The sequence below is a fragment of the Poecilia formosa genome, unplaced genomic scaffold (assembly GCF_000485575.1).
Source record: "Poecilia formosa unplaced genomic scaffold, Poecilia_formosa-5.1.2 Scaffold81, whole genome shotgun sequence".
NCBI classification, from domain to species: domain Eukaryota; kingdom Metazoa; phylum Chordata; class Actinopteri; order Cyprinodontiformes; family Poeciliidae; genus Poecilia; species Poecilia formosa.
The window spans coordinates 1,277,595-1,300,305 of NW_006800020.1; the positions used below are offsets into that span (position 1 = coordinate 1,277,595).

General features: G+C 37.6%; 1 protein-coding gene across 8 annotated transcripts in view; it reads right to left on the bottom strand.

Annotated features, from left to right (window-relative positions):
• The window catches only part of LOC103141266 (multiple EGF-like-domains 11), a 110,975-nt gene that overhangs the window by 77,999 nt on the left and 10,265 nt on the right, over positions 1-22,711 (bottom strand). For 6 of the 8 annotated variants that reach the window (XM_016673776.1, XM_016673774.1, XM_007556825.2 and 3 more), the window contains exons 2-5: positions 11,286-11,410; positions 6,531-6,645; positions 3,303-3,404; positions 2,777-2,877 (exon numbers count right to left, since the gene is read on the bottom strand). In XM_016673776.1, the coding sequence (XP_016529262.1) occupies positions 2,777-2,877; positions 3,303-3,404; positions 6,531-6,637 (310 nt within the window). In that variant the 5' untranslated portion in view covers positions 6,638-6,645; positions 11,286-11,410. Of the gene's footprint in view, positions 1-2,776; positions 2,878-3,302; positions 3,405-6,530; positions 6,646-11,285; positions 11,411-20,191; positions 20,268-22,711 lie in introns of all 8 variants that reach the window. The other 2 variants (XM_016673771.1, XM_016673772.1) reach the window with 2 other exon arrangements.

Here is a 22,711-nt window from a genome sequence, read left to right on the forward strand (position 1 = left end):
TTTTTTTTTTTTTTGTTGTTTTTTAAACTTGGGAGTTTACACAGATTTCCTTCGTAAACAGTAGAGTTGCCTCTGAAATGTATGACTGAAGCATTTTGGGAGTCCTTCCATAAGCTTCTCAAAATAGTCTGAGGTAAATCTGGCCCATTCTGTCTGAAAGACTTTGTGTAAGTCAGGCAGTGTTGTGGCCGCCTTGTTCACACATAGCAGCTCTGCTTTCTTTCTCTAGGCCTGAGATCAGGGCTTTGTGACGGCCACTCCAAACCATTAACCTTGTTCACCATAAGCAACTTTGCAACTAATTTGGAGGTTTTGGGGGATTATTGTCCATTTGGACAACCCGAGCTGTAGCCCCCAGATGGATGTTTTGAGATGTTGCTTCAATATTTTCATATGACATTCTTTCCCCATGAGGTCTATTTTGTCAAGTCCATAAGTCCCTGATGCAAAGTGATGGCTTTTTACTCTTTGACTAAATTTTCAGTCCATCCCAGTACAGAACTTGTTTCACGGTGGATAGTACTACTCTCCTTACAGCTTTGCTGTAACTGTACAAGGTCTTTTGCTTTTCTTCTGGGATTGATGAGCACATTTTGTTAGAGAACATATTCATCTCAGAGACACACCGGCTTCTCCTCCTTCCTGAATAATATGATGCAGCATTGTCAGAACACTGAAGTAGCTTTCTTAACCTATTTTCCCCATGTGTTGAGCAGAATATTAAGTCTATTCTCCAGAAAAACACATAAGATATATCACATTGCCTTTGACAAAGTATGAGACTGGACCTTCATCAGAATAAGTCTAAATCTAAATGACAAGATTAATATTTGTGAAAAAAAAATAAACAAACAAAAAACTAAACTTTTAGTATTATCTATGGATATTTAAAATATTTAGCGTCAGTTACTGCCTATTTAATTTATGTAATAACTAAAACATTAATACACAACCAAACACATGTATAAAAGAGAACACACTAGAATAGACTAGAATAGAATAGAATAGAATATTCCCATGGCTGTGACACTAATATTTTTATGGGAGAGAAATAAAACATATATTTATTTCTGAATTAATTGTTTTAATGTTTTCATAGGGATTATTCTTTAATTTGAGGATATGTATTTATTTATTACTTGTTAAAGAATATAACATGTAATATTTTAAAACATATAATCACTGTAAGCTATTGTGTTATTGTTAGACTAGCAAAATACATCAAATTAGACTTTATGGTGAACATTGACATTTGCAGTGAAAAAAAAACATTCATGTTTGTCTGAAGGCAAGTTTGGTTGTTTTACCTCATTCAGAAACTTTCATTTAAAGACCTATATAGCACAACCATTTTGGATCTCACCCTACATTATAATATGAACTCACTCTACCTCTGAATGAAAAAAAAATAGGGCTAGGGCTTAATGGCAGAGGGAATGGGTGAAATGGCCTCTAGGTAAGTGTAAAATTTGGACAAAAACCCTGAGACCAGATAGGGGCATACCTAGAATATTGGATTCAGACTGTGAAAATAAACAAAGAGTTTTGTTTCATTCCAAGGCAAAGGTACCCAATAATTTCTTGTTATATCACTGCCTAAGGAAAACAAGTAATTTAATCCTGGTTGTAAGTGAGGAAGGATTAAAAGGGACCATTTTGCAAAGGTAGCAGAAAGCAAACCTGCTCTCCTGACCTCTATCAACTCAATTTCCCCACTGCACCTCATTGGATTAAAGGGGTAAGTATTCATGCAGCTATAATATGTAAGCGAAACCTGTAAAGAGTGGGGCCATTTCTAGATGCACAATCTTAGTTTGCAGATTCCCCTGTTTAACACCCCGAAAAGCCCATTAATAAACAAATGCCTGTGCTGTCACTTAAATGCCTAATGAATGCATTATTGATCAGTCTGCACCTCACTCCTTAAGACCACCATATAATCACACCCGCTTGCATTCTCTGCTGGCTGGCTTCCTGAGAACCTGCTACCCTGAGGCGATTAAAGCCTTGACAAGGACAAGCTCAGCCGTGGTCAAAGAGCAAACCCACACGGCTGCAGTCATTGTACCAGAAAGCCCCTCAAGCTGCAAAAGATGTAGGAAAGTATTAGAGTAATTCTAATTCTAAACTTATCTTAAGAGAATAAAACATAAGGTGAGGCGAGGATATCAAAAACATAACTCTCAGAGGCAACTGCAACGTCTTCTGTCTTTATTTGACTTGCATGCAAAGAGATTCAGTTTGATGTGAGAGAGTAGAAATAGAACCCAATGACCAATAATGAAGTCATAAAAATGACAGTGAAGGATTGTTATCAGGATGCTGCTATACTCTTAACTTTTGGGGCCGTGCTCTTCTCAAGTTATTGAATTTTGCAGTAATTTAAGTATCGGGAGTTATGCCTCTCCAGCTTCTAACCAGCTACGTCTCGGGTTGTTAATTTTTGTCATTGTTAAACAACTTCAATTAAAATGCACTTGCTCATATAGTAAAGCATGTGGCAGGCTGGGGTTATGAAACAATGTGCAATCTTTAAGAACTATGCTAAATCACATCGAACTTGATCATTTCAAATAAATTATTTCGCATTAGTGGGAAATGAGATCTTATAGCATGCTAAAGTGAATTAGAAGGAAGCAGCGGTCTGGTAGGTTTTATCTGTGCACCACTGGTAGTCACCATCGGTTCTAGTATTTACTCTTTTTCTAAGGAGGTATAAAATGTAACATGAAATGTCATAAGAAGGACAAAGGAGTCAGGAAATAAAGACACTCACGAACACACAAGTCTCCGCTTTCAAAGTAACCAGGGCAACACTGTGAGCGGCGCCTATACATGGTCCTTACTCCCCGCCGGTAAGCCGTCTTATAGCTGATCCTGGAAAATTAGACACACAGAGACAGCTGCATGATACAGAAAAAAGTCCCCTATCTGAAGGTCAGGAAACATATAGAAGGTAAACGTTACTTGATATTTACTCATACATGGCAAAATACTAGAGAAAAACACATAGGAATATTAAGCTGAGGACGGTTCAGAATTATAGGAATTACGTTTTCTACATACGAGCCAGTGTTCACAAGGAGAGTCTGTCTTTTGCACTTTTAGAATCCCACTACGGAGCATTTGAAACAGAGCAGCATCTTCAAAACAGGATGATTACCACCTAAGGTATCTGACCTTTTCTCAGCCAGACACCTGAACAAAAACATTCATTTTAGCTTTTTTAGACTTGGTTCTAATTTTTGGTAAAATAGAGCTACAGGAACTGAGAAACTTTTTCTTTTTTTTTCTAAACTTACCTATGCCTGGTGCATTTAAACCAGTTTAGGATGTCTGTGCATCTTGTGTAATAGATCTGGTCAAATGGGTGAGCGTAGGACTCCTGGACGGTCACTGCATAGCTGAAAGACAAACATATAAAGACAGTTGTGACACAAAGGACTGCACTGTGTAGTAGCATAAAGTTTTGAAGAAATTTTACACTAGTAAAGAAAAACTGCAGTTAAATGTGCAGCTATTACTGAGTGAAAATCCATTTATATATCAAGCCAGTTTGTCTTAAGCAAGGTCACGTATGTCTAAAGCCTAACCTGACAGCTGCTATTCAAGAGACATGTACCCTAGGCAGTATGACAGTCCATCAACAAGATAAACGGATGAACATTTATTTCTGCAGTTGGTTAGTAATCAATAAATTATCTAACATGCAATTGGAGATTGGGGGTCCAAATATGGGTGAGAAAAACATGGCAACTGTGGCTTTGTAAACAGCCTTCTGAAATTTCTCTGCATAGGTCAGTGGTTCCCAAACTTTTTCTTCTGCGCCCCCCCAGTGGTTTCCAAACATTTTCTGTGCTCCCTATGGATTACAAATGGCTGTCTGGTTGAAACGGCATGTGAGGAGGGGGGGCATCGACTTTTTTGGGGGCAAAATGAATGTACGTAGCTGAAAATAGACACCAACATCGGTAGCCTACAAGCTACTTGTTAAGCTTAAGGTTCTGTATTGATATTAGCTAGTCATCTTTTAGCTAACATTACCTGCATCCATCCAACAGCTTTACTCAACTCAGTCGGTTAGTTTGGAGGGAAAAACTGTGAAAAGTTATTTGCGTTTTGCTGCTTTGCTGCCGTGATTCTAACACAAACCTGCGTAGCTCCGCACAGCAGCAGCAGGTCTCCTTCACAGGTGGAAACCCAGCGCGAGCGTGTAGCGCTCATGTTGCGTTTAAAGGCGGCTCGGAAAAACAGGTTACAACATGTTAACAATGGATTAAACAGTTTTAACTGCTGATAAAAGTGACAGAGGACACAAATATGGGAAGTGTGGAAGCCCTACTGTATCAAATTGACATAGGAATAACAGAGAGTTGACCATTCTAAGGTAAAAACCCAGGGCATACAGTGTTCATGTTTTGTTTTTTTCATCCAGACGGCTTCCCGCGCCCCCTCACCCCCCTGCAATGACACGGCGCCCCCACTAGGGGGCGCGCCCCACAGTTTGGGAACCTCTGGCATAGGCCAATATGAAGGGGTAGCAGTTAGTATTGTTGCTTCACAAGAAGATTCAGAATGGTGTTTACAAAGCTACATAAATATGTACAAGCTATGGCTGCTTGATTATGGGGAAAAGAATATCACAATTAAATCAATATTGAAAAGGCAATATTGAAATCATGATTAGAATAGTAAAATGCCCTGTTGAGTCTTACTGTAAAAAAAACTGAAAGTATTTATTTAAATATTGTATTCAAAGTAAACAAAATTAGCATTTAATGTGCTTTATTTTATTTATTTTTTTGGTAAAAATCTAAATTGTGAAGCAAACAAATGAACTAAAAAGTAGTTTGTTGCAATTAAAAAAAAGTAAATTTGTCAAAACAATTTTATTCACATTTTAGTGCAGTAAACTATTAAAAGACTATCTATATGTATTCAAAACTGAACTGCACACTTCTTTACACAATATGCAATTATTTAGCTGTCAAATTCAATAATTGTTTATTATCTTCAACTGCGTTAAAGCAGGACTCTTCAGGTAGTGGGGTGCCTACGCCAGTGGAAGAAGTGGCCTACTCAGGGCACCCTAGTGTACAAAGCTGAGAAGAGATTGAGATGTAGACAGTCCAAAGAAAAACAGTGGAGACTGGCCAGTTTTATAGTGAAGTAGATATACAAGCCAATAAGGAGAGAAAGTAAACTAATAAAAATTCACCTCAAAAACTACCGCATTTTCGGGACTAGAGCGCACCTTACTATAAGCCGCATCTACAATAAAAAAATAATAATAATAAAACTGGAAACGTACATATATAAGTCGCACCAGGCTATAAGCTGCTGGTATCTCTGCTGCTCTCGGCGTTGGAGACCATGGATTCGTTTACGCTGAGCTTAAGTCCAGAGGTTATCGATTTGTAATGCCAGATCTTTAGCCTTCAACTTAAAAGCGGCATTATATGAACTTCTTCGTGTGGTTTCCATGATGAGGAGGTCTGAGTTTGAAAACATTTCTCAGTCGTGCCTGCTGCTAGCATATGCTTGCTCTAAAATAAAATTTAGCACTTTCTTCTTTGATTTCCAATTTTGACTTCCAATGATTCACTTCCTGCTAAAGAGCCCCCTGGTGGTTGAAGAAAAATCCACAGAAAAGCAGCAAGCCGCATAATATATTGTGTTCTTTCTTTGTTTTTCTTTGTACTTGTAAACAAAGATGTTCATTAATAAAAAAAATATATGTATATATATGTATATATATATATATTAAATCCACATGGTTCAAAGTGTGGGAAAAAGGTAGCGGCTTATAGTCCGAAAAATACAATAGTATTTAAATGTAATATTTTTATGTCTTATATTTCTTTTTTTAAGATTTTTTTTTACTTTGATACTTTCTATGTTTAATCTGAATAAAGCATTTATTTTTTACAAACTTTGTTACAGTCAAAATGAAAGTAATAGCTGCCTTTGATCCTTGTTTGAACACAGAACCTGAGACATCCAAACTGAAAGTATAATAATAACTTTGATATGCAAAGAAAGTCAATTTTTATGATGTTTGCAACCAATGCCTGAGGATATTGGAGGACCGTAAAGCCACAGACAAAGCCCACTTAGGAAATTCATTCTGATGCCAACAAGGTGGAACCACAATGCCTAAGTACCCTCACCTTGATCGGGCAATCATCCCAATAATACATCTTCCCAGTTTTTGTTCCGCCCTGTGCCTTAAGGACAGAAATTATTGCTGCTTATTTCTCATAAGTGACACTGCCCAGCACAGCTCATTATTATTCAGGCACTTTGGCTGTCATGATTGATTGGGATGAATTTACACTGATCAATCCGTCTGCATATTTCATTTGACGCTTTAAACTCTTCCCATCCCTGTCTTCAGCTGTGTGAGGTCAATACTGCTGTACGGACTTAGATTGAAGGATATATCGTAAATTGAAAGGTCCAGTCTGACTCTTAGATTTCAGCAAACTAACAGAGTATATATACGCTGGTGACAAGAGAACTAGTCTCACCTCTCCCAGTGGCTGCAGACATTGGGGTCATCAGGGTTGAGACTTAATGCACTAGTGGTGAAGCCGAGAACGAGGAACCAAGCCAGACGGACAACTGATGACCCCATCCTTCTCTCTGAGAGGAAAAAAAAAGAAAACAAAAACATAATATTGATTTAGAGATCAACACTTAAACTGAGTCGATACCGCAAATGTACATAGCCCCACTTACAATATGGTAGTTTTGAAAATGTGAATACCTTTAATTTTGGTAATAGTTTTCAGTTCACTTGTTTTATATCCCTATGCAAGCTCATATTTTAAGTGCAAGGGATATCAAAATGACTCGAGGGAAAATCTGGACATGATTCAGTGAAAAATAGCTTCGGTCATCGTGAGACTTTGGACAAATTTTTGAAGTAGATGACTTGGTGCACAGTGTTTGTGAGACTGAGGTAAAACATTTGCCATGCCTTCATACCACACATTATACAGTCAACACAGTAACATTGATGAAAACTGTAAATACATGAAAATAAATATTAGATTGGCACAATAGTAACAAAATGAAGAAGAGCTCTGAACAATAGATATTACAAGTTGTTTTAAACAAGATATGCAGACTAAAAATAAAAATTAATCAAACTCATGTAATAAATCAACCTGCATAAAACAAGATGTCACAGTAGGTTTTTTTCAGTTCATTTTGCTATTTTCTGATTAATCTCAATTTTACAGGATAAAATTTGCACTTGCAACAAGCAAACTTCCCCTTTATGTGCATGTGGCACAGTGGGTGTTCGTTTGCAAAATTAAGTATTGCTACATCGAACATATATAAAAAATATATTGCGTATTATATTTCCATTATTAATTCACATCTGTTCCTCACAAGAGTTTCTTTGTACTCTGTATGACTGAAGAAAGGCCCCCAAACTATATGTTGAAAATGCAGTGGTTGCTTAATAAATCTTGAAGTATGTGAAAGTGGGTTATGAAGAGGACCAGAGGTCTCATTTATAAAGCTGATGGACATACAAAACGGTGCCAGAAACTTGCATACGTCCCTTTCCGCACAAAGGCTGTGATTTATAAAGCATAAATTTGAAAATATGCGGTCCCGCACGACAACTCGGACTCATGCATACCATACATGCTTGTTTTGGAGATGCAGGGAAATTCAAATTCAATACAAATTCAAGACTACTTTATTGATCTCAAAGAGAAAATAAATGTTGCCATAACTGATATTAATTCATGGTTCTTCAAAGAATTGTGATGGCTGTGGGCAGGAAAGATTTCCTGTAGCAGTCTGTATGATGGCAAATATGCAGAAGCCTCTGACTGAAGACACAGATGGTGAGGTGGAATTCTGATTGAATCTTCTCCATGATTCCCTCAAGCCTTTGATTACATGTCAAACTCAACTACAGATTACAATAAGCATTCAAAAATGCACTCTGATATATGTTTTGAGAACCATAATAAATGAGAAATTTTCAAATAAAACAAAATATCTCACTTAAATGTGTTCCCAGAGAGCAGGAGAGGTGCACACCTGTATCAGTATTCACACTGTGGCACACGCCATTGGCCTCCTAAAATGCCGGTGATGGTGTGTAAACTTTATGTCATACCAAGAATGTTTTTTTTTCCTACTCTCCACGTCATCCATATCAATTTGTGCTTCTGTGAAATTGTATTTCCACTGTTCTCCGTTGTTAAAAATTAAATAACAAAATTGAGGCACTTGACAGTCTTCAAGTGAGCAGTAGGTATAGCAGTATCAAAGCCTGTGCTTAACCACCTGATTTTTGTTGGATAAATAAACAAAGTTTTCACAAACAAGTGCAAGAATATTTCTGAAATTTTTAATTAATAAAAAATGGCTAATTAATTGATCTAACTTTCTTTCTACTTGTTTTCAGTAAAAGAGCAAGCCACCTGGCTGCTGTTAGAAGGGAGACTTCCAAGCAGGCAATTTTCCACAATTATTGGTTTAAAGTTGGGAAAATAATTTCAATTCTAAAAGCTATTTATAATTAGCCTGGGTGGCAAAAGGGACCAAGTAAGTCAGAGGAGTTAAAAGCTAATTAGTTAGTTGACATTTTTGGTGGAGGGCGATATGGACTAAACATTGAACAGAGACAATACAGCTGAGCACAAATTTAGATAGGGCCATAATGTAAATGACAAGCCACAATCCAGTGGAAGCCATTAATTTTGGCTGTTCTCGGCAGACTCCATCAGCCAGAGACTCACAAGAAGAAAACAGTAAAGTAGAAAAACAAAATTATTTTTTTAACTACATAAAAAGTCATTGACATGCTTCATTTTAAACAAGGTATTTTTCCAGAAAAGTAATGCAACATATGCTGCTTTTTCTGGTTATTCACCCAAAACGATACAATAATTTGCTTCTTATTTTTACACAGCCAGTGCTGAAGCCAAGACGTAACTATAAAGGCTAAAAACTTTGAGAACACAGTCTCACAGCCAAATATAACCTGAATGACCTGATGGGCTTATCTGCTTCATCTACTGAGAAGACATGGTAATGCAGAAGTCTCTTAAATAATTTTGGCAAGTCCCAGCAGTGAAAGTAAGAGCATAGAAAATAAGAAAACAGCAGGAGATATTGAGATTAAAACAGCTATGTCACCTCAAGAAAACATGTCTGCAGATAAGCAACAGACTGCTGGGAATGCAAAGATTGGATTGTAAAGCAACAGAACATGTGGCCTTCCGACTGACAACAACTGTCCAAGAATGGTGGGAGCATTAGAGTAAGAAGAGCAGCATAAGATGGATAATCAATTTCTGATAAGTACTTATTGAATATGTCTGCAAGGGCAGTGTTACAATCAGGCTTTGTTTCAGTCAGGTAAACACTGAGCAACTGGGGCCAGCTCGGTACATGTTTTTATAAAATGAGCAGTTCTTTCTATCAGCAGGTGAACATCTGATAAGGATGCAAGTACATTTTAAGATGAAAACTGAGTTTCAATGGTGAAAAGTGAATAGACCGCTACAAATGTTTTGCTCTGTTGAGAGTAATTGCGATTAGCTACAAAAATACTTTAAATTTCAGCCTTAACCCTCTCGCTATGCAAAAGGAAAGGAAGATAAATAAGCTTACCTTCCCAGGTTCTGAAATTACTCAAATGTAATACTTCTTGTAAAAAAAAAAAACAACATTGCAGACTTTATGCTATTGTATAATAAATTCACATTAATCTAAAAGAAAAAGGTTTTTTTAAAACTAAGTACAGTCCAAACACTAAACATATACAAAATGCATACTACCAGCAAATGAAACAAATCGAAACGCTACCATAGTGTGCTAACAACAATGCCCTTCAGTGTGGTTGCTGTTACAATGGGAAGAAGAGATAGCTGGCTATTTTTGTAAGGAAGGTGTTTAAAAGGGTTCGTTTTTTGTTTTTTTTCTGTTTTTGTTGTGAATGTTCTGTAACCTCCGTGTGTGACTGCAGGTCTTGGCTAGGATTCTGTAGCAACATTTTTTTTTTTTTTATTTCAATGGAATTTTCCTGTTGAAATAAAGGTTAGATAAATAAAATAAATGCAACAAAAGTCAAAAAAGATAAAAACTAAAGTTGAAAGATTTTCATTCTGCATTTGTTGAGTTGTTCACTTAGAGGGTTCTGTGCCAAAAAATACACACCCTTTGGTTTGTTTTAAACAATTCACACTGGCCGTGTTGGCCAACACTCTGAAGCCAGACACCCTTTCCTAACCTCTTCATTTTAGCGTTGCATGTCTCTGATTGATGTGTCTCTTCATAAAATTCAAATAAGAAAAGGGGATGTCCATGTAAACCATTTCTCTTCTCAGCCTTTGCAGCTGTAACACTTGTGGAAGTTTCCCTGATAGTACTTTCTAAAAGGATTTATACATATTTAGCATTAGCTGCAGTGTTCATCACCTTCATTAAGACCTTCAATATCGTGCATGTGTTCTGTTTGGGAAACGCCTGCAGAGCTCAGCAGGATTTTTCTTCTAAGATGCATAACGAAAGCAAGAGCAGTGTGTATACGATTGGATGACAATGATGGATTTCACCCTTGCATATAATTACAGAGGAGAGAAAATGCCTGAGACAGAGCATGTTTTATTTGTTAATGGCTGAATGGCGTTCTGTTGCAGGTGCATCAGTATCTTTCAGATGTGCTCAATGATTTTTGAGTGACTCTGTTTAATTGCACAGGCTCCCACAAGTTCTGCTAATACCCGTGTATTGAAAGCCACATGTAGCTCACTCACATGTGAAAGAAAATCAATTGGACCTTCACTTCCTCTAAGTAGCAGTTAATCTGAACGAGCACAGGTTATAGTCACATCCCTTCCCTTACAAGGATGATTGATAAAAACATATGCACGTTATAGACCATGACTGCACTCGTATTCAGGTCTTTTCTGTGAAAGAATTCAATTAAATACCTCTGCTTGATGGACTGGAAAGCTTTTAGAGTTTCCCTGATTAGACCAGCCAACCTGAGTCATGTCTCTAAATGACTCTGGACAAGCAGAATACTTCATAACTTGCCACATTTTTCAAACCGTGGTGCTCCCCCCATTATGAGCCTATAGAGAGTAAAGCCAAGAGAGGATAGGATTGGGGTTTTCAAAAATGCGCCAGGGTAAATTGAGAAGTTGCTATTGTGATGAGTGCCAACGAATTAAGGTACCAGCGTGTGCCTAAAGTAACAGACAGAGACAGATCCAATAGCCAGAGGCATGTGGCCTTAAGCTCACCTAATCTTACAGCCTGTGGTCCCTGGATGTTTTTGTGTGGCTGCCGAAGTGATTCTGAGAGCACGAAGGGACAGAAGTGCTTCTGCACACAGACTTGAGTGGAGAGGTGATGACAGGTTGCTGATCTACAGAAGAGAAAAAAAATAATGAGCTCATGATGACACGCTCAAGACACTTGTTCTTTGCCTGCGCTCAAACACACGCATTCACACGTTGGGAATTTCTCATGATCAACAGGTAAATAGTTCTCAGAGTGAAAGGCCAGTTTATAGCACGCAGCCTTCACATCCAACCACGCAGCTCTCGCGCCTCCCACCTACATGCTATCCACACACACACGCGCGCGCGCACACCCACACACACACAAGGTTAATCATGAAATAAAAAAATAATAAACTACATAAGCTCGAGAGCGACTGATAAAATGAACTTCACACTTCACACACTACAAGTGGCTTGTCAACAATGTGACAAGATCACATTATCTGCACTCAGTAACAAAGCTTTGGTAAGTGTTATTACGAGCCACATAGAGAACATTGCAGTGGTAATCATCTCAGATGGCATGGCTTTGACACAATTCTCCCTTTTATTAGCTGTGAATCATCATTATAGATTAATACAAAAGAGCAAAAATAAATTGTTTCTGTTCCTTGCTATGTAAATTATTCAAAATGATTTATTTTGTATATGAACTACTTCTGGGGCCAAGAGGACAGACAAATAATTGTCAAATGTAGTAAATCAGGTGTATTAGCTCATTTGTTAAGACAGCTACTAATTAATTGAATTTCACTCACATGTAGTGACAAATTGGGCAACTTAGAAATCTTGCTTTAGTAATCATAAATAAATTTAGGGATGTGCACCCAACAAATGGATAGATTTATCAAAGTAATACTGAAACACTATGAGATTAACTTCAGTAGTCAGCATATTGGTTTGATACAAGGTCATCATGATGGACCTTGGAGGGTTAATAGATAACCAACGTTCCCACTTGAACTTCCAATTTTTGGGACATTTCCATTAGCTTCACCAACTTTGAGCTTGAAAATGTCAATGTTAAAGTAAAAATGTAGCACAATTAGCCTACAACCTGTAACCAATCAGCTGACATAGTGAACAGAAAGCGCTACCTGTTAAACAAACACTTTTTGGGCATATAAGACCTGCAGTTTATTTTCTTCCTCTTTTAATATCAAATTATGTTTACCATTCAGGACTTTTACTGAAATATACTGGGTCAATTTTGTTGCCAAATGTTACGCTATAAGCGCTGGTCACAGTCTGCGACAACCTGAATGTCAAGGACAAGAACCTCCTTGATATTTCTGTCAGACCTGAATCCACCTGCCTTTTTCCTAATATGGATTTTAACATTTTAAGCATCTCTTTCAAAAGACAAATCACATCTTTTATTTATGACGTGACATTGTGTCTAAGTAACTTTTAGAAACTGTTGATTTCTCATACAAAAACAGGGAACAAAGTATAGTGCAAGACAGAGCAGCTGAATCGATATGACACTCATCACTTGAGGCTTCCCTCCTCCCCCCACACGAGAAGAAATCCCTGAAAACAGCATCTTTATGTTTTAACTTCAAACATGCTCAGTTTACACTGAACAAATTGTTCCCCAGAGACTGTATTCACCCTGAATGTGTTTCTCTCCTGTTTGTCACCGCTTTGATTACTGAGACTATGAAACCCTCTCAATCGATGAGCAGATGCATCTGTTCCAGCTGACAAACAGCTGAAATAGCAACATCTTTCAGGTTATTGAGGCACATGTACCAGATGCAGACTATAGAGTTGAGGTTTATGTAGGATTGCAGTGCAGGTGTGTGTGAGGATAAAAACTTCAGAATCTCGACGCTTGCATTCACTTTCTACTTCAGACACCTACCTGGAGAAACATTAACTCAGATGAGGCAGAATCACCTTTATCCCCTGGACTGCCCATCAGCAGAGACATCTGAATGATTAAACCCATATGTCTTCAGTCTGTGACTTATTGAAGTGCAAGGCAATTAACCACCTTGTCCCCTGGCTGACCAGTTCCAGCACTGTTGCATGAATGATGCACAGCAGGAACGACAGCATGAGAAAGCTCACGTCACATCTTTGGATTTGAGCTACTTTCCAGCCCCATCTTACAGCTTTGTTTGTCACAATGCCTGACTTTGGTCTTGTGTATGTTAATTTTCCTCAACATAATCAAAACCAGTCAACAGAAACCTCACTTTGCATTGCAATCCTGTCTGAAGCACCACGAGAGAATTCCTGATCAGAGTCAGGCTGCACTGTGTGACATGTCTGTGCACAAACAGCCTATTATCTCACCTTTACATTCAAGCTGAGCACTCATATACAACTTTTATGAGACGTCTTGAAGCTCCTCAATCCGTTTTGTAATCACTACAGAGGGATTCTCCTGCATCCTAATATGGGGTGATCTAAAGGTTAGCAATGTTACTACACTGCACAGACTGCCAATGAGATAAACCCCACTGCTGGCCATCATTGTCTCTTGCTGGTGGCTTTGAGTCATTAAGAGTCAGGCCTCATTAGAGAGGCCATGGTGTGGTGCGTCAGAGACACTGGTTTCCCTGGTTTCAGACACATACCTGAATGTCTGATGTGTTTCAAGGCCAGAAGGACACAAAAAAGAAACAGAACTAAAAATAAATGCCAGTCACTGCTTTCCAAATTGCATTTGTGGGGAACGGTGCTTAGACTTGAGTGTTTCTATTGACTTAAACATTATTATCTTCACAATATTTAGATGCAACATTATTTGTTGCTATTTCTTTTTCACATCACCTTGACCTTAGAAAAATTATTTTGTTTGTTCCTTGTTTTTTCCTTTTTGAGGAAAAAAAAATATTATATGGAACTAATGAAAGAAGGATTTAGTATTTAGTATTTTTCCATATACTTGTGCATCTGAGTATAAAAGTTCATTGTTCTATATATGGTCTATGGATGCTCTAGTGGGGGGAAAATTAAATGGTTAATTTGATTAATTACACAACCCTACCACCTGAAAGTTACAGATGAGTTAATTTTTAATCAATTGAGGAACATTTTTGAGTGACACCAGCACCAATAAAAATATTTAGAACAAAACAAACAATAGACATAAAAGTTAAACGGTGTATGACTGGTAATAATTATTAGCTGAATTTATCAGAAATTAAATTGACTACCTTCAGCTGCAGGAAATTCAGGCATTCAGCATGCCAAGATGAGTCTTCATGAATGCAGACATAGATTCTGCATATCACAACATGAGGTTAAGTTATGATGGAGGTTACTGCTGTAACAACTGAATAGCATTTGTGTCCATTCTCAGCAGAGACACATATGTGCAGCATATATTACCTCAAAATTTCTATTCTGGGTTTACCAGATGAACAAGAAGACAAACATAAGTGAAATCCTGTTTTTATTCTCTGAGGAGAAAACAAATCATTAAGTAGAACTGAGTTATCATGTTTGGCATATTTCAGAATGTGTCTTGCATATAAGTGACTTTATTAATTATGTGATGTCATATGATGTCACGTTTAAGCATATACTTTAAAATATTCATAAACATGAGGAAAAATAAGCTGACAGTGCTAAATTCGTGGGACATATTATGAGTGAATGTGCACATAAATCAGGAACCGTTTCAAAACCGGATGCTCCGGAGCATCAGCCCACAGCTGCAGCACTTCCATGACTTTGATTCGTGTGTGGTTGTTAAGGCACCTGAGAAAATGCTGTGCGTCGTTTAACAGGAGCTTAATTCTGCCTACATGGTTTATTCATGTGGCGACTTCTGATATCACGACTCTCATAAATCACACGGCACAGCACGCCGGACGTCCACGCGTTCGGGCAGGGCTCACTAATCTCAACACCATCTTTCATCAGAATAACCTTGCCTTAATGCGGGGGCAGGCCAACAACAGATACAGCCTACTGGAAGGACGTGCTTGTGCCTCTTTTGTTTCCTTTACTCTTGACACATAGGCTTTCTGTCCTGTACAAACACCCAGGCAGGAATCCTCCCACTTTCAAACCACAGGCAATGTTGAGAAAATGTCTGTGGTTGGACTTCAGAGAAACTTCACTAGTCTAACGTTAGCTTTATGAATGGAGAATAAGTCACTCAGGGGAGGAATGCAGCGAAGCTAGGCAGCCATCTGTTCTGAAGCTGTTCAAAGAAAGAACAGAAAATGTGAAACTAATGTGAGTAAACACGGTCATCAAATATAGATAATAGAACAGAGCACATTGGAACTTTGCTCTCCTTTAGTTTTGTTTTTTTTTTACACCGTCAAACACTAGCATGCTGGTTTCTAATTAATTATATTTGGATTCCTTACATACCAGGCACAAAATCTACAGTCACAACGATGTCACCAATTACTAGCTTTTGGCCAACATTTCTCATAAGAAAGCTAATTAGCGAAACAAAACCATTTAATGAACCAAAATAACAGGGTGCTTGATGTTACTTTGCTCTGGCTGCTACTCAGACTATTCACTGCGTTTGCCTCATGCCTTTAATAACCAACCCCGGGCATCACTTTGACTGTCAAATGTGTTGTAATATCCTCTGTGCTACATCTGTCCTCTCTCTGCATCCTGGCTGTGGCCTCCTGCTGCCACCAGGAGGAAGCACCACTTGGGCTCTTACATGGACCAGCAAGGATTTCTCCCCCACTCAAACAATTATCCAGCCTGTGACTGATTGCGAGTAATGAGAACTGCCGGAGAACAGTTGGACATCACTGAACACATTAATATGTGAATATTAGCCTGTTGAACCTTCTGCTCTCTCCCAGCATGAGGATCTTCAGTGGAGAACCGAGGGTATTTACCAGACTGCATAGTTATTTCAGAGTAATATGGCTCCTACAGACCTGAGGTCAAGCTCAACAGAAGTAAGGTGTGGATGGGGAAACAAATGAAAAAGACGTATACAGGGCTCCGAACAGTGCAAGGAAAGTCAAGCCGAGCAGCTCGGGATGAAATGCTGAAACAACAGCACGAGTGCCAGGGCAATTTTACACTCCAGTAGTTTCACACCTCAGCCACCAAGCCCTTCCAACTCTGAACCTTGTGTCTTCTGCGTGTCTTCATTTATTTTGTGTCACTGTCCAAGATGTGAGAAGCCAAGCAGTGAGAAACCCGTCCCAAATGTCGCAGGGTAAGCAGTGTGTGAAGAAAAAGGAGGGGTGGGGATGAATGGAAGAGAAAAGCCACTGCACGTGGATGCACTTTGCCATTTTTACAGACCATGCTTTTAGATTTCAAGGGACTTCAAGTCAAACTTTGAAAAACATGTATCGAATAAGTCTGCACTGAGTTCAAGAAACGCACAGATCTTGAATGTAAGATTGGGAGAAACCAACGGGTGGCGAGTTGTTCGAGTAAACGGGGAAAACTTGTGAAACTGCAAGAGCATGAATCTTTATGCTTTGAGATTGCTCCTGGCGTTCCTCAGAGGTCAATTTTGGGTCCAAACCTTTTCTTTTATATGTACATATGAAACTAGATGTGAACACTTACCTGTAAAAAGAGACAGATTTTTATTCTCAAGGTCCAGTCTAAATGCCAGAATAATTAATCAGACATATACTTCATCTTCAGAAGTTAATATTTCCTTAAAATTTGGTAGAACTGCTTTTTCGACTGCATGACTTTGGTCAAATGTTTTGAGTATCCCTTTTCACAATAGTTCCTGGAATTTTGACCCATTCCTCCAGACATAACTTGTGTAACTGAGTCAGTTTTGAAGGCCACCTTGTTCACACACATTTTTCAGTTCTGCCTATAAATTACTTTCATGAGACTGAAATCAGTACCTGGTGATGGACCCTTCAAAAAAAACCAACATTTATTTTATTGCCTTTTACCAAATTTGTAACTAACTTGAGGATATGCTTGGGGTGTTGTCTATTTTGAAGACTCGGCAGCATTTAAGCTCTAACTTCCCTAAAATGTTGCTTTAATGCATAATGTCCTTTCCTCATAAGTCCATCTATTTTGTTATATGTATCAGTCCCTCCTGCAGTAAAACACCCTAAGAACATAATATTCCCAGTTGTCTAGTTCACAGTTGGAATGGTGTTCTCATGTTTACTAATTTCCACCTTCTTTCCCTTTAAATATAACTATTATCATTATGTCCAAACAGTTCAATTTTACTTTCATCAGAACATAACACATGTCTCTAGAATTTTAAGTCTTTGTCAGTGAGTGCATTACAAACTTTACACCTGCTTTATATGTTGTTTTTGAAATCATGTTTTTTTTTTTTTAAACTCTGAAAGCTGAGTGGCTTTAATATTCTGTCCTAGAAGGCGGTTAGATGTGCCCTTTTTTTTTTTTTTTTTTTTAGCAACTGCGGGTAATGATTCTTTTCAGCCGGCAACTTCACAAGGACTTTTGTTCAGGACAGATACACAAAAACACATTAATTTACTTTTTGAGCAGTATCAAGTCTGCACAGAATGTTTACACTTACATTATTTGAGCCGATGAATGTGGCACGCTCCAGAATCTGAAAATTGCACTCAAAAATAAACAATTCTTTTGGAGGCCCATAATCCTCTGAGAGATACCTTGCCTGATTTGTTTAGATTTTTTTTGTTGTGACAGAAGGGAGAGGTGTGTTTGAGGTGCCATTCACAGCTGTGCCTGCATTTAACTGACATGTTGTGAATTAACTTATCATAAGCTTACAGAGTAAGGACATCATCAATCAACATCGACCCTTTAACCTCCCCTCAACTATGGTGGCGCTGCACCAAGAACAACTAGAGGAAAAGGCTCGGAAACCTCTGAAAAAGACATGAGCACAACTTCCTTTTTCATGAAACAAACACAAATGGAGTGGGATCAGATATTAGATTTCTCTTTTGTCATTGGTAAAAGAACACAAATCATTTATCCCACAAGCGCGGACCTAAGAGAGGACCTAACAGTGTTTGTGTGAATGCACCCTTAACGTATGTGAAGTGTTGTGTTTAAATGAAGTGTTAAAAAACTGTCAAAAATATTTTCTAATCCTTCTGGCATTTAGTAAATATAAATAATTTTGCTAAGATCACCTCACACTGAACAGAAGAAACTTAGGATGTCAGACAGTGAGAATTAAACTTTTCAGTGTTTGTAAATGTCTAGTTTCAACTATGTTGTCTTCAAGCCATGGAGAATAACAAGATCATCGCTGTTAACAGTTCTGTTCTGTTCTGAGTGGCTCACAAGAGTTAGAGAAGAGACAACATTTAGAAATTGGTCAATGAAAAATATGATTGATAAGAAATCAAATGAAAAAAAAACTATCTGACAAAGATACAAGGCTGATTGTGTATATATGTCTAAAAAAGTTTCTTGTTTATTGTTAGCAATAAAATAAGCTTGAAACCTCACATACATAAATAAATGTGCAACAAATATTTCAGTACTGAAACAGGCTTACTGTGTTCTGAACCATGAAATAGTTCAAATTCTGTACTCTGCATTGATTTTGCTATTTTTAAACTACTGTGTGAAAGTATGGGGCAATGCTTACAAGGGTCATCAGTAACTACATTAGAGAAATTAGCAATAAGGATGATTTATAACACTGGTTACAAAGACAACACAAGTATTATTTTCCTACATTTAAGAACAATGAAATTCCCAGTTTTGGTACTTTGTCATAATTAAATTACAATATACAAAGTCATGTTTCAATGCTTTTATAACAAAAAGATCCATAACTTAGTTAAAACAGCATTACCAATGCAATATTTTAATGAGATAGATGACCTTTTTTTCATATAGATGTCAGTAGCTATGTACTTTTAAATGAGTATGATTTTGTTGTACATTTTAACATGTGCCTCAGACGTGTATCAGTCAATTAAATCAATATGAAACTATAATTATGATTAAAATATTTGTCTTTACAAATAAAACTCATGCTACGGTAAGTCAGTACCAACTAACCATAATTCCAAATATTATGGAATTATTTACTGCAATGTAATTCCAGTATATTGAGGTAAAATATACTTTGTTGAGTTGTAGTTTCCTGCATTTGAAAAGCCAGCATGTTGTAAGTCATGCAGAATGAGTTCACAAATTGATGTGCCTAAAACAAAGTTATCTGTGTAAAAGATGTTTTGATGAGACTGTGTCACTGCAAAATTCTTATTTACACCTCTGTATCAATAGTCATTTCTTTCACCAGTATGGAAGTCGTCCATGCTCTGATGCACAAATGTAGCAGCACAGATACTGACTTTTACACCTTGCATTAATAATAACCAGAATCATACACTAGCTCAACACAATTTTCCCCGAAGCTTGGGTAGACATTAATTTATTTTGCACACGCTGTCTGCTTTTCTGTCCATCTCAGATGAGCACATGAAAATGAAGCATTCTGCTAGCATTTCTGTGCAGAACTGATTCATGGGTAATTCATTGCTCATCAGATGCAGAAACTTTACATAGTAAGTGGCAATGCATCTAAATCTGCTGTTTTATAGAGCTCTGTGGTATGACTTGTGTCATGACATAGGGACCAAAGTTGTCATGGTCACTACCCAAAGATGTCCTGCCTTAGTCTTTAACACTGAGGTGTATGAAAATTATGTTTTGCCTTCCCACTGTAACCACATTCTTACTCAGGAGAAGAGAAAACTTGACTGTTCTGTATTTTAAATCATTGCCGATGCCTTTTTGGCTGATGAACTCAGCCTTTTTTTCAAGGTGTGAACTGGGAGGAAGAAACCCCACCTTGCCAATTTGAATGATTATACCCACTTATAGGTCCATAGCCCTCAAATCCATGATTATTAAATATTTTGAAAGATGGATCAAAACATTTCATCACATCCAAACTGTCTACTAACCTGAACCTGTTACAGTTTGCATGCTGGCCAAGCAGATTCAGAATGCCATAGCCCTCCTCCTCCACAGGATGCTATCCTATATGGACAAAGGTGAGAAAAACTCTGAGAGTGGTCTTTGTGCATTGCAGTTCTCCATTTAATACTATATTACCTTCTAGTCTGGTGTCTAAGACTTATGGCCTGTGACTGGACTCTTTGCTACAGTTTCTTGACATGCAAACCCCAAGTGGTTTGGCAGATTCATCCCACTTCAACCCCTCTTAGCACTGGATTGCACCAGCACTATGTAGTCAGCCTAAGGAATGTGTGTTTTTTTATTATCAACCAGGCAAGTAACTTATTTGTCAGCGATTTTATTGAGGCATGGTGCCAACTGGGATCCAGAAGACTCATTCATCCAAACATCACAGTCGGTTGGACAGACAACTGTTGCCTTCTCTCATTCCTCGGAGCAACCCAGTCCAGTTGTGAGGATGACAGGGTGAGACTTCTTTCTCAGAGAGAAAAAGAGAGTTAAAGAGCTGAGCTGCTATCCTGCCTGCTGGCATGGAGCCTAATAATCAGAAAGTGCATCCAGTTTCCCAGTGGACCTGAGGTGGGAGAACTCAGTATTACTAAGATGATTTGGAAATGGGCACATAAACCCTTCCTGTATCCCCTTTTTAGAATAAGATAACAATTGGATAAAAGTGGAAATCTTTTCATTCAAGGCTTTGTGAAAATCTGGTGAGGCATAAAGAACTATCTGAGTCGAGGTGGAAATATCGTTGGCTGTTCATACTTATAATAATTATTATCTTGGTTTCTTGGTATATATTTCAAGCAACTACATATGTGTAATTTTGTGAACACTTTTGCCCATTAAACATATGAAACTGCATACTATTTGCAAAGTTTATTCATTTATTGTAAAAAGTCTGCCTGTCATGATGTGTGGAAGTTGTGGTGCAACCATATACAGGTAGACTGGCATGTCAAGTATATTTGAAGATTTTGTAACTTTGTATTAAGAAAATACAAAGTTATAAAAACCACAGGGACCCAGAGCAGAACAAAAAATAACAAAAACATAAAAAGAAACAGCAAGGATATCCAGCAGTACGCTGGATAGATGGAAAGTAACAGGAGGAACCAGCCAGGAGCGACTGAGAAAGAGGTGCTCAAGTACTGGGAGGTTGAATGCTGAAACAATGGACCTGAGATGACTAGCTAGCTGACTAGTCTGCCTTCTGAAGAGATTAGAAAGGCAGACTGAGGAGAGGGATAGAGAGAGAGAGAGAAAGTAGCACAGGGGTCAAAGGAGAGTACACAACAGATTAGGAAATGACTCTAATACTAAAGAATAACCAGATCTTCGAAACATGATAGACTAGATTAACAAGGAATAACACCAGAAATAAGCATAACTAGAAACACTAACAAGGACTGAACTAAAGTGAAATAGAAACAAGAGTGAGCAAAGAAACAGACCAAGGTACACCAAATAACAAACAAACCTCAAAACTGACACTGCCATCGTTTTTCTATGCACAAATATGTGCATTTACTTATTTTTAACGACCCTACTCAATTGCGCATTTTGTTAAACTGAGTGTGCCACACTGAAAAACAGTGCAGTATTATTTTATGTTGTAAATCTGCTCTTAATGTACAGCCTCTTGTTCTTATTTTTTTACCTTTCTGTAAATCTGTGTGCTACCATTCTGCCTGTGACTTTGCAGCTGGTACATCAAAGGATGTTTTTATTCCATGTAGAGTTATTTCTTAGGGTTATGCGTTGCCCCCTTTTTTGGAGGACTGAATGCATCCCCATTCATTTACTCAATACCCTGAAAGTGTTCTTTGTTATATGCTCTTTGTCTGTCACAATTAAATCTACAGATGAGTGTCTTTCAGAGAGGAGAAAGTTTCCTGTCAACAATTAAAAAAAAAAATAGATATTGTAAAATTTGCTGGTTTAGTTACAACACTCGTCTGTTGTTGGACTTATGATTATTAGACATTTACTAAAAAGTAAAAAAAAAGTAAAAAAAAATCAAGACTATCATAAAACGAGCATGCTGAACTTGGTACAGGTTAAAATTTGTAATTAATATATGAAATCAAACAGCACTTCTCTTTGTGGGATGGATTTCATGTTTTCAACAAAGTTTCCTAGATTGGCTCAGAGACATCTTCCACACAGAGAAGCTCAAACTGAAAACCTTATCTGGTTTCAATAGTTTCTATCAAAAATTAAAAAAAAAAAAAAAAACGTTAAAGTTTCAATTTGCAATGCTATTTGCTGTTTTAACACAACACAGGGCTATAGGAAACTTCAGTAATATTTGTCAACAAAATAGCATTTGGGCCCTTGCAAAGCGTCAACAGAGAAACCATAAATATCGTGACAAGAAACACAGGAGATGTTGAATAATGAATTAATCCCAAAATAAAAAATAACATACACATTTATACAAATTTTAAAGGTTAATTTAGTGTATTATTTTAAAGATAAAGATTCAATGCCAGAAAAAAACT